This window comes from Triticum dicoccoides, chromosome 6B, assembly GCF_002162155.2.
Source record: "Triticum dicoccoides isolate Atlit2015 ecotype Zavitan chromosome 6B, WEW_v2.0, whole genome shotgun sequence".
NCBI lineage: Eukaryota > Viridiplantae > Streptophyta > Magnoliopsida > Poales > Poaceae > Triticum > Triticum dicoccoides.
Genome location: NC_041391.1, coordinates 648891724 through 648904226, shown reverse-complemented (window position 1 = coordinate 648904226; position 12503 = coordinate 648891724). Strand labels below are relative to the sequence as shown.

Below are 12503 nucleotides of genomic sequence, written 5' to 3'. Positions count from 1 at the left end.
GTTTCATGAGTCATGTGGCAAAGGAACATGGGAACGAGATTCATTACACACATGACTTTGTTGAGCTACATGCACTGATTGCTCCACAGTTTAGGAGGGAAGACAAGTGGATGTTTTAGAGCCGAGGAGGTAGAGGAGTAAGAATAACAAGGGAAGAGGCGTGAGGTGAGAGATTATGCGCATATATATACACCAAGTGGAGTGTAGAGGGAAGACGAAGATCTACGAAGTACAACATCTAGTCCGGTTAAACCCTGTAAATACACCGTCGATGAGGTCTATGAAGCATCAGGTTCAGTACACCGAAAAGGCAGAAGTTGAGGCTAATGGTAACCAATTGTTATTGATAGACAAGAAGGGTGATGCATTAGGTGATAAGGAGATTTCGAAAGACAAGGAAGAGGAGGAAAAGTATAATACATCACTAGGGAATAAGCGATAGAAAACTGATGAAGTGTCAGTAATGCAGCCCCAAACATGGAGGACCACCGAGCCTAATGTGTACCTTGGCGTGGAATTTGGGGGAGGGGGTCAAGAACTACTCGTGTACTACCACCAAGGCTAATGTGTACCCATCCATGTTTTCGTCTGTGAGACAAGGAAAAGTGAGGACTAGATGGAAAACTTATGATGGAGGCTCAGTTTACGTGGTTTACGGGAGATGGGACTGGCGTAAGAAATGGTTGCTTAGCTCTTTTCTCGCATCAATCTCTACATGTGTAGGCAATGGGAAAGATCAACAGGTACATTGATGTGTGCATACAAGAGCAATAGTTAAAGCTGCCGTGGCAGACAATATTTGTGTACCGCAAACCAAAAGTGAAGAATAGACATAATATGTGGGTGTTATTGTCTAACTTGAGGTGCAGGTATACACTCGTGTGGATGGTGATGGGTGGTTATAACAAGGCATTGTGGAAGCACGAGCATTGCTCACCGTTCCTTGGTCGTGGTTATAGATGGAGGCCTTTCCACTTTCGTGCCACCCTAGCAGTGTGCAAGCTCACGGATATCGAATTCAAGATCTCACTATGACATCAATGTGTCCACTAGCCTACATACTTGCAAGGCTTTCTGAAGGCAAGGCTCCGGATGCAACTATATCACCAATGGGCATGACTATGCCATGTGGTACTAATTTGTCGATGGTATATATCCTCCATGGGCGACGTTTGTCAAGGCCATCTTCCATCCAATAGGTATGAAGAATTTCACTTTACCCAAAAGCAAGAGGATGTTAGGATGGATGTGGAGACGGCATTTGGAGTGCTCCAAGTACGTTTTGCAATTGTTCGTGACATGCTAAAGAGTGGGATCCTGAGAGACATTATGAGATCGACATATCGTGTGAGCATACACAACATGATTATGAAATATGAGAGTGATGATGTTTGTACTATTGATTTAGACCACATGGGTGATCCTATCAACCTCCCACGACAAGATGTTGCTAAGTTTGAGAATTTTTTCAAGATGCACCGAAGATTTCATAGTCGTGAGATTCATACACAACTTCTCAATGATTTAGTAGAGCGTTTTTGTGTAATTTTATGGAAACCAATAGAGCATGCATGGTCGAATAAATTGAATGTCACCCGCAAAAAAGAAAGAAAATTGAATTTAACTTTAAACTAATAATTCGGAAAGGTGCCATAGCACCCGGGTGTCCCGACACCCCCTTATCCGATGGGTTCGGTGCTTTAAAGATTCGTGCCCGAGCCTAACAGAAACAGGCCATTTGTGTTGTCATGTGAATTAAGCAGTCAATTTGCAGAGTCAAACAGGGGCAGTCCTAGGCTGCAGCAGACCCAGTAGGTATGGCAGGATGTTATGCGCAGCAGGGTGATAGCCCTGGCAGAAGGTCAGATGGGGTGTAGATGAAAGGACGGCACATAGGCAGTGCATGTGAGGTATTGGGGTTTCACATCTTTTTTTATACTGTATCAAGATTTTACCCTATTCCTTCATCAGCCTTGGGCACCAAGGTGCGAATAGGAACTTGGTACAAGTATGCACTAGTCCACTGTTTGTACCTGGTACAGTCAAGCTTACAACGGGTCAACGTACAGGTCCATGTATGCTATATTGTATGTACCAGGTATATTTATTGTTTGATCTATGTTTTGAAATGTTTAGTCACTCAGATTGTCAATGACAGTCACTCTATCATATGAACGACATGCATACATGCAAATATAGCATTACCATTTTTAACGCTGATGTGCAAAACATAGGACAGTGATTATCACGGTGTGTTCGGTATCATCAATGAATATGTGCCTGCCACCCACCCGCCTGCCTGTACCCAATCCCAGTAGTACTTGTACTATGCGTTCACTGTTCACCTAGTGCCCTGTTGCAAATTAAAAATATTGCTGCCTGAGTAAGATTCCATGCATGTCCACAGCCCACGCTTTTCTCAGTCAGAGCTTGTTGCCCAGTAAAGTTGTATTGTCTTTTTTGGCGGAAAGTTGTATTGTCACATCCGGCCTATAAAGATAAGAATTTTTCATAAGGTGATGCATGATAGCCACCCATGCATCATGCATGATACGTGGCGGTCCAAACAATAATCACGTCGCAAGGATTTGAGAATTTTGATGAGGACGTGTATATACTAATCACGTACTACCTGATAGTCGCTGCACATTATAACAGTTGCTCGAAGCAAATCATAACTAAAATTGACGATCGTGAACGGTGTAGGCAATGGCAACGGGGGCTAGGCAACCAGTGCACAGGCCTGGCAGGAGTGACAGGTCGGTCACTGTTCAACCGACCATGCTTCTTTTTGAGTTGGAAACCACGCAAGTATCTATCTGAAGAGAGGCTAAATGTGAGGAGAGAGAGAGACTCTTTTGAGCCCGTCAGAGAGAGGAAGAGTGTCAGGAAGGAGAGAGAGGTTGCGTGAAAAAGAATACAGAGAGAGAGAGAAAGAAACGTTTACCATGAGAGAGAGAGGGGCGGGAATGTTGGCTACAGAAGGAAAGGAAAAAGGTGAGAGGTAGTAATGCGCTAGAGCAACAGCTTACATAAATATATACTCCTTCTGTAAAGAAATATAAGAGTGTTTAGATCACTAAAGTAGTGATTTAAACACTCTTATATTTGTTTACAGAGGGAGTATTTTTGAATGAAGCTTCCGTAAATATTGTTTATGAGAAATGGAGGGAAAAAGCTCTTCAGTAACTCTTGTAAACCCAAAAGGATTTATGAGATCTTTAAAAACATCTAACTTTTCGCGCAACTACACGGGAAGATAGCCCTTTGTGTATAATTTGACAGTAGATATTATTTTTTACAGAAACTGAGAGAAGTAAATGTCAGACAACTCTTGTATGTGGAGATATTTACAATGAAGAAAGTTTTTTTTTCTCATTATGCGATATGATGAATTAATGATTGGACCCCAACCATGTCAGATTGTGCATTGTTTTGGGGGTTACATTATGTTTGAACATTTTATTAATATATTAAGAGGAATTAAGTCTATTGTGCAAAATCTTATATTACTTCATGACACAAATTTAAAATAGGATATTCATCATTTTTGGACTATTTCGTGTTTTCCTTGGAACTTCCCCTTGACTAAGAGCCCCTTTTTTTCTGAATTTAATTCCTACGGATAGTTATACATGGATCGTGTTTTATATTAACTTCCGAGCTTACAATACTCAACACATACATGTGATATAACAATTAAAAGACGTTTTGCCTTGACTACTGCGTACAAATAACCTGGCCACTTATTTTAGCATATTCTAAAAAATAACTTATTTTAGCATACAACACCCAAAATTAGTGGAAGAGTGCATGCCAATTTAGGTGTATTGTAATTAGTCAAGGAGCAATTGATGGAGCGGAATTTGGCTATGCGCGTGGAGTTTGTACCAGTCAATTCTTTTTTATTCTGCATAGTGGATCATTGTTTCTAGTACTATGCGGTCATAAAATTGATTAACTTCTTTTTTACATCAAGTTACCCACCCATCACGTCTTGCATAAACAAATGAAATAAGACCATGGCCCATAAAGTAACCGGTGATAAGCTTATATGTGGAGTTAGAGCATCTTTAGCCGCGCCCCCAATAAGCCCCCAGTCCATTTTTCAGCCGCCGACGTTAAAAAATCGGCCCAGTCGCGTTTCCACTGACTCATTTTTCGTCGGCTCGGGCCGAAATTGGCGCCGGCGGACCCAACCCGAACCCGGCGCGCTCGGGGGCGCTGGACGAATCGCTTTTGGTGCGAAAGCGCCGTGGGCCAGCCGCGTCACCGACACCGCCCGCCTCGTCTTCTCCCAACGCATCGGTTTTCCGCGGAGAATCAATGGCAAGGCTGCCGCCGGTCAGCTTTCCCATTGATTCCTCACGGGCGGCGCGTCACGGGGCGGCGCGCCGACGTGCGCCGACGCCTCCCCTCCCTCGGACGCGCACACACGGACGCGGCGCGGCTATATATGGCCTCGCTAGCCTGTGATGAGTGCCACCTCTCCACCTCTCCTGAGCGCCGCCGCCGAGCTCTTCTCCCCAGCCACTCCATCTCCCTGGTGGCCGAGCGTTTCCCTGAAGACGAGGCGGCGGCCAACGGCTTCGGCCGCCGTTCGCTCCGCGAACAGGAGTCCTGGCTCCTGTTCCAGGCGAACATCCCGGCGCCGCCGAACATGCGCGCCGGGCCGACGGGCTGGAGGCTCAGCAATGGGGGAGTGCCCATTCCCCCATTGCCAGATGCCGTCGCCAAGCCATCCTACTTCGCCGACGAGGTCGAGATCGCACGCGCCTCCCTCACCGCCGAGCTCTCCCTGCCCCAGTACGCCGCCGACAACCACGCGGCTTGGGCGGCGTACTTCGAGCGCCGCCAGCAGAAGTGGCTGGCGTCCACCAACGGGGCGCCGATGGTCGGCGGCATCAAGAACAGCGAGGGGCGCCATCTGTGGTGGGGCGTCCCCGGCCGCACGCTTGAGGGCGCTGACGCACCTCGAGGGCGGCAACAACCCACCGTTGGCGTACCCTCCGGCCGCCCCGGCGCACCGCCGACTCGACGGGCAGTGGGCGCCAAGGAGGTTCGGCTCCTCCTCCTCTTCTTCCTCATCGCGCTCTTCCTCCCAATCCTCCGGCACTCCGACGCTGCTCGGCGTCAAAGCCGAGCCCGCGGCGGAGACGCCGCTCGGCCGGCGCACTCGCAGCGCCGGCATCGTCATCAGCGAGGGCGGCCGGCGCACGTCCTCGTCGGCTCCTCCCCCGCACTTCGTCAAGCCGAAGACGGAACCGGGTCTCGCGCCGGTGAAGACGGAGTCGGGGAGGGGTCATCATCATCGACGACAGCGACGACGACGACGACGCGCCGCCGCCCCCGCCACCAGCCGGGGAGGGGTCCAGCAGGGGCGCTCGAGTGAAGGAGGAGAAGGCCGACGATGGCGGCGACGATGGCGACTTCTCGGCCTTCAGCAAGTTTTTTATTAGTTTTTACATGTAATGGCGACTACTCGACTTAAATCGGCGAATATAAGCCCAAGTTTGCCGAAATTTGGCGTGTTTTAGCCAAAATTTGCTACACAGCTTTTTTTCCCGCGCCTGGGGCCGGCCCTGGGGGCGGCGGCTGGGGGCTAATTCGCCCCCAGGCCCATTTTTTACGCCGGGTCACCCCCAGGCGGCGATTTTAGGCGCCCCCTGGGGGCCAACGACTGGAGATGCTCTTAGAGCATCTATAGCCGGACAGCTGGAAGATCGTGCATCCCGTGCTGGGTTTGTGGTTGGTGGCTGATAGTTCTGGTTTCCTCCTTCGATGTCGTTGTCGTGCGGAGGTGTCAGATCTAGAGTTCAATGGCGTGTCCGGGGACATGTTGCCCCGGTCTGATTCTTTCAACTGCAATGGTTTTGCTTCTGGCAAACTACTTTCGAGGTCCCTAAATCTGCTGATCACCGATGCAGCCGCGTCGAGCTCGGGTGAAGAGGTGATCTGTTTTCTTTCCCTTTGATGGCCGCTTTGATGGTGTCGAAAGAGAGGAACATGCGCTGGTATTTTGCATAGGATTATCCTATCTTTTTAGTCTTGTAATGTCGGTGTTTACGTGCCTTGTAACCGGATCTTTATTTTATAAATAAGACACTTATTACTATGAAAAAAGAAGCACAAACCTGCTCGGTCTGCAGAACAAAGATTCTTGCTCACATGTTGTTAAAATGGCCACGACCATACACGCCACACGCTGCCAAAAATTACCGTCCCAATGAGCAAAAGACGTGTAGTCATATCGCTGCATGTGACATGCTGAACGGCTCAGTGACGCTCTACATTTATCACCAACCAGGCCGGGTGCATCTCTTTTCCTAATAGCAGCCTGACATGTCAATCCGGATGTAGACAGGTGCGATAGATTCTACCCTATGATGAACAGTGCGAGCAGCTCCATGTTTGCTTTATCTCCGGCGGCTTAATGAAATCTTAGACCTGCTAATACAACTAGTCGTACAGAGCCTGTTCCAGATCTCGGGGAGATGTTTTCTGAATGGATGCTGGTGATAACCGGGTGCGGTGTCAAAATCCACTCTCCTAATAATTAGTAATTCTTGTGCTTGAATTGTAACATTTACATTTGAATAATTGTTTCATTGTTATTTCATATTTGATTATTTAAATGTCACGTGGGAGAAGGAGGAGGAGGAGGAGGAGGAGGAGGGGCGGACAAGTATAGGCCCCTGTTGTCGCACCGATGTTCTGCCCTTCGGCTCGGCATATGGAACCTCCCGAGGTATGCCCACGAGCAATGCAACATCTACGCAAGTCTTGTTACGTGATTGACGTAAGAGCTGATGACAGTTTTTGTTTGGAGAAAATTAGGGAGGAGGGCCCATCTAATTGAATTAGGGGGGCAGAGAGATTAGTTGTAGGAAGATTACATAAGGATTAGTAGAACTTTACGTAGATAGCATTTTTGGTTCGCCCACCCCCCTTTCCCGAGAGGAGGGGAAAACTGAAAGACACCGTTAGATGCCCTTTCGACGACGGATAAATAAAGACGTCCGCGGAGAGGTATACGAGCACATTTGGGAGATGCCGTTGGAGTTGCCTTAACTTGCTTCTTGCTTGCGTGATGATTGGGTGGGAGGAAGAGAACGCGGAATTTCCAAGTGTTTTCCCTTGCTGCCCCAGCGCGTTGATTGCCTTTGCCGTATGGCCTGTGGAGGCAATGACCCAGCAGGAGCCGTGTCACTCACTCTGACCGTCTGTCGCTCCTCGGCCGTGCTCGGTCGATTCCTGTTATCAAGAACACACAGTACAGGTAGCTATAGCCTATACACGCGGTTTCAGTTGAGCACGAAAACGAATGATAGAGGAGCAATCATATTCGGCCCAAGTCGTGAAACCCAATTGTTGGTGCAGCAGCTTCGTGAGATGCTCAGCTCGTTAAACGGCATGGTTATCTCCTTGATTAGAACTGAAGATATGATGAAACCCGGAGACCGGAGTGGCGACTCGGTCGCCGTCAAGGTCGTCGCAATGGTGGCCCAGGCCGTGGAAAATACCAACAAGAAACCATGTGGACACATGCTCCCATGTCCCATCCTTGAGCTCAAAACCGCAGCCTGCTAGCAGAGCAAGCGCCACGAACCAATCCACCCTCGCCAATGGCGTCCCACAACCACAAACCAGAATCCCTGCTGCTAGCATGCCTCGGCGCGGTGTTTGCGGCAAGGCTCGCCGCCGTAGCAGGAGCACCAGCGCAGCCTAGCAGCGACTGCCAGAGCAAGTGCGGCGACATTGACGTCCCTTTCCCGTTCGGCATCGGGCCGGAGTGCGCGATGCCGGGCTTCAACCTCACCTGCGACGACGTCGGTGGCCGCAGGGCGCTGTTCCATGGCAACGTGGAGATCGTTGGCCTCCCGCTGGAGCGAGGCCAGGCCCGGATGATGAATGTCATCTCCTCTGCCTGCTACAACGCCGCCTCCGGGGGCATGAAGTACAACGACTGGCAACTCAACCTCACAAACACGCCCTACAGGCTCTCCGACACCGACAACAAGTTCACGGCCGTGGGGTGCAGAACGCTCGCGTACATCAGCGACGAGCGCAACACGGGCAAGTACATGAGCGGGTGCGTGGCCATGTGCCGGCGAGGCGAGCAGGGCGCCCTGCGCAACGGCCCCTGCTCCGGGATAGGCTGCTGCCAGACGGCCATTCCGGGGGAGCTGCAGTTCTACCGCGTGTGGTTCGACCCGAGCTTCAACACCACGGAGATCCACAACGTCAGCCGCTGCAGCTACGCGGTGCTGATGGAGTCGTCAAACTTCACCTTCTTCCCCAGCTACGCCACCTCGCCGGAGTTCAACGACAGATTCTACGGCCGGGCGAAGGTGGTGGTCGACTGGGCCATCGGGAACGAGACATGCGAAGTGGCTCGCGTGAAACGCGACTCCTACGCCTGTGTCAGCGACAACAGCGAGTGCTTCAACTCGGCAAACGGACCAGGATACATCTGCAACTGCACCAAAGGATTTCACGGCAACCCTTACCTCAAAGATCCGGCCCACGGCTGCATAGGTACAAACAAACCTCCTTACCATCGACTTCATATCGTGGAATGTCTTGCCATTGGGACATCTTTTTTTGAACGCTGAAATTTGTCACTCTAGATGGCACCTTTTACACAGTAGGCCAAATTGCAGCAAGTAGTTAGATTAGCAATCGACGCACGGTCCAACAGTATCGTCTGTGAAGTAGTTTCGTTTTCAACATCACTGTCGTCCCCATATGAGGTGCGGGACCACGTGAAGTTTCGTTCGACCCACACACAACTCCCGTATAGAGTGAGCTTCAATAATTGGCTCTAAGAAGACAAAAATGAAGGCTGATAGGTCAGGAATGGAGGGTGCTTCAGAAATTATGACAACTACATGTATAACAAAATCGCCGTATCATCAGTAGATTGGCTTCTTATGTTAACTTTGCTAGAGTTACTTTTAGGGATGCAACTGGGGCGGACAAAACCTGAGAGCCAAACAGTCTGACCCATCGTAACTAATTTTCTTAGCAAACAATTTAACGGACGTCAATTTGTAGGTGTCCCAGTTTTACAAAGAGAAAAAACAAAGGGATTTAACCCGGACTTTGTTTTTGGCGGGCAGATTTAACTCGACTTGCAAGCATGCATGGGCCTGGTCGATGGAGAATTTATATATACATAAGTATTTGATTTGAGATGCATTACGATAATCTTGTTGTCAAACGGGAAATTGATGTCCATGTCGGGCTACTATTTCTCAATCAACAAAGGGCAGGGTCGGATATGTTATTCTATTACCAAGCGACCAGCTTGGTAAGCTATCTACCAAAATTGCAATCAAGGATATGTTATTCTATTAATTTAAATAAAAAAGTGTAGAAAAACTGGATACTTTTGCTAAATAAAAGTTGGGGAAAGGTAAAACTGATGAAGTGGTACATAAATATAACAAGTTTACACACCAACGAAATGTGTAGCTTAAGTCAATTTTTTTGTGTACTACCAGCATTTTAAAATATATGAAGTTTTAGATTTACCCTTAGTCAAACTTCATTAAGTTTGACCATGTATATAGAAAATTATATTAAAAAACTAAAACAGTAAATATATAATGTAAAAAATAGTTTTTAGGATGAATCTATTGGTGTTGTCAAAATTGTGTGTGTGTGTGTGTGTGTGTGCGCGTGTTTACATATTTGATCAAACTTAAAGATGTTTGACTTGAAGCAAACCTAAATATTCAAATATTTTAGAACTGGAGAGTATAACCTAGTTATACTAATTAGTACCCGCCATAAAATATTCCAAATTAAAAAAAAATGGAAGGGGTACAAACAAACACATTGCGCTGATCTTGATGCTATATTCGATGGTCCCCCCTACAGAGAAATTCTATCAGGAAGTAGCACTTTTATATTTATATAATATATTATAAATATGTGTTTAGCACTCTAACTTCCTGCTTATTTCTTAACCAGTAGATAGATGACCATGTTTTCTTCCCTAAATGCATAACTTGACAATTGATAAAGCGAACATTAGATACTGCTTTGTTTAGCATGTCTTTTACTTAAGCATCTAAATATGAATGTTAATCAAACCATGTGGACTGTTGATTTTTTTTATCATATGAAATTGGTTAGTTACACATTGTTTTGAAAATATGCAACTTTAGGTCTAGAAATGTGCAACTCTGCGGTTGCACATATTTTGTGCCTAAAATTGCATGCATTTATTTTACACCTCTGGATCCCAAATGTGCAATTTATTCTTGCTTAGAAATAGCAATTTCTTTGTGGCCCTGGAAATAACAAGGCTGTTTTGCTAATAACCGCTTCTGCTTTGGGATTAGTAATTATTTTAGCGAGGTTCTACCGAAGCAAAACTCATGTAACTGATATTTGATTGCAGATATTGATGAGTGCGTAGATCTTCAACCTTACCCTTGTTCTGTCCGTGGAAGTTGCAAAAATTTACCCGGTCGATTTGAGTGTGTGTGCCCTGACGGTTACACAGGCGATGCAAAAAATGGGACCTGCGAGAGCGAGAGACCTCCGCGCAACCAAACACTTGGTCCTGGAGCAAAACTCGCAATTGGTACACCCATAATCCATACTACACATACTACATCTTTACACCAAAGTGGATTTCATTATAGAACAGTTAATCCCTTTCCTCAAATTAAGAAATTACACTGTATGTTCTCTCCTCTAAGTAGACCGATTTAATAACTTCACGCCAAAAAAAAGTGCGAATGTGCATCAATGTCAAAAACACTTGCTAAAAAAAACCTTGCTAAGCACCCGCAAAAAAAAAAACTTGCTAATGACTAGCCTTCATTCATCCCTGCAGGCGCTTCTGTCGGCATTTTGGTTGGTCTCGTTGGTTTCCTTGGAGTAGAGGTGATCCGCCACAAAAGGAGTACAAAAAGAGAAGCCCTCAATAGACAGAGCGACGAATATTTCAAACAGCACGGGGGCGAGATACTAGCAGAGATGACGAGGGACGGGCACGGGCGAAGCATCCCCTTCACCGTCTACACAAGGGACGAGATCGAGGCGGCAACGGATAGCTTCAAGAAGGCGAACATCGTCGGGGAAGGTGGGCAGGGGACGGTCTACAAGGCGGTCCTCCGCGACACCGCCGTCGCCGTCAAGAGGTGCAAGGAGGTTGACGAGAGCAGGACCAAGGACTTCGTGCAGGAGCTGGTGATCCTCTGCCGCCTCGACCACCCCAACATCGTCAAGCTCCTCGGCTGCTGCCTGCAGTACGAGGCGCCCATCCTCGTCTACGAGTTTGTGCCCAACAGAACCCTGCAGGAACTGCTGCACCCCAGGAACCAGAGGTGCCGCGTCACGCTCGGGACCCGTCTGAAGATCGCCGCGCAGTCCGCCGGAGCACTCGCGCACCTGCACTCGGCTGAGCGCCCGATACTCCACGGCGACGTGAAGCCCGCCAACATCCTCCTCGGCGACGGCTGGGTCGCCAAGGTGTCCGACTTTGGCTGCTCCACCATCGACGAGATCACCCAGGTTGTCCCCAAAGGCACGCCGGGGTATCTTGACCCGGAGCACCTCCTTGATTACCAGCTCACCGTCAAGAACGACGTCTACAGCTTCGGGGTTGTTCTTATCGAGCTCCTCACCGGGAAGAAGCCGTTGTCCAAGGAAAGGAAGAGCCTCACTGTGATGTTTCAGGAGTCTATGGCGGATGGCACACTCCATCAACTCCTTGACAGGGGAATATCAGATGAGGCTAACATGGCTGTGATTCTCCAGGTTGCAGAGCTGGCGAGTCAATGCTTACTTGTTCCCGGTGCAAGTAGGCCGGCAATGAGGCTTGTGGCGGAGAAGCTCCGGCGACTGGCTGATGGGGTGCAGGAGCAGTCACAGCTGCCGCTTGTCCTCGAGGATCTTAGCCCCATGGGTGTTGGTGCTGGTGTTGGGAGCTCCACATCAACACTTTATACTACCAATAGCCAGACCACCGGATATTTCAGCCTCGAGAAGAAAACCGCGCTGAGCATAGAATACGCCCGATGAGATCACGAGGATCAGATTGCGCTTGTTTGATGTAAGATCAAAATCAGTAGCATAATTAATTGTGGATTGCTCGTGTATTGCTCTGAAATTCAGCATCCATCTACTCTTATTTTACAAAATGTGTTAAGGATTGTTTACCACGAGAAAAAACTGCTTCGAAGAAGAAAGGACGTGTATTTCTCATGCAGGGTGGAAAAACAAGCGATGGGCTACGTGGAAGGTCACTGATTTATGTCTTTGGACCTGTGATTGACCAAAAAATTCTTTCAATCTATTGTTCGGATGTACGAGCTGCTCACTTCATCACCCAACTGTAGCACAGGGTGTGCGCTAGACCTTTTTGTGCGTGAAATGCGTGCCCTGAACATTAATATTCATGCATAGGGCCGGTACTTCTTTCAGGCCTAGATCAGCAAGAGCTCGGTGATTTTTACGTGTACTTGAATCGTATACCGAATACA

At 48.0% G+C, this 12503-nt stretch overlaps 1 protein-coding gene across 1 annotated transcript; it reads left to right on the top strand.

Moving 5' to 3' along the window:
• The first annotated feature begins 7465 nt into the window (after positions 1-7465).
• LOC119324402 (wall-associated receptor kinase 2-like) lies at positions 7466-12182 on the top strand. Its single transcript, XM_037598189.1, has 3 exons — positions 7466-8538; positions 10412-10597; positions 10853-12182. The coding sequence occupies exons 1-3, from the start codon at positions 7626-7628 to the stop codon at positions 12040-12042; spliced, it is 2289 nt and encodes a 762-aa protein (XP_037454086.1). The 5' UTR covers positions 7466-7625; the 3' UTR covers positions 12043-12182.
• Positions 12183-12503: the final 321 nt, after the last annotated feature.

What these genes read in the sequence shown, in the direction of transcription:
- LOC119324402 (XM_037598189.1), top strand. Translation starts at nt 7,626, where the DNA reads ATGGCGTCCCACAACCACAAACCAGAATCCCTGCTGCTAGCATGCCTC. An exon ending in TCCGGCCCACGGCTGCATAG is followed by an intron (nt 8,539 to 10,411) that starts GTACAAACAAAC and finishes ATTTGATTGCAG; the next exon opens with ATATTGATGAGTGCGTAGAT. An exon ending in TGGAGCAAAACTCGCAATTG is followed by an intron (nt 10,598 to 10,852) that starts GTACACCCATAA and finishes TCATCCCTGCAG; the next exon opens with GCGCTTCTGTCGGCATTTTG.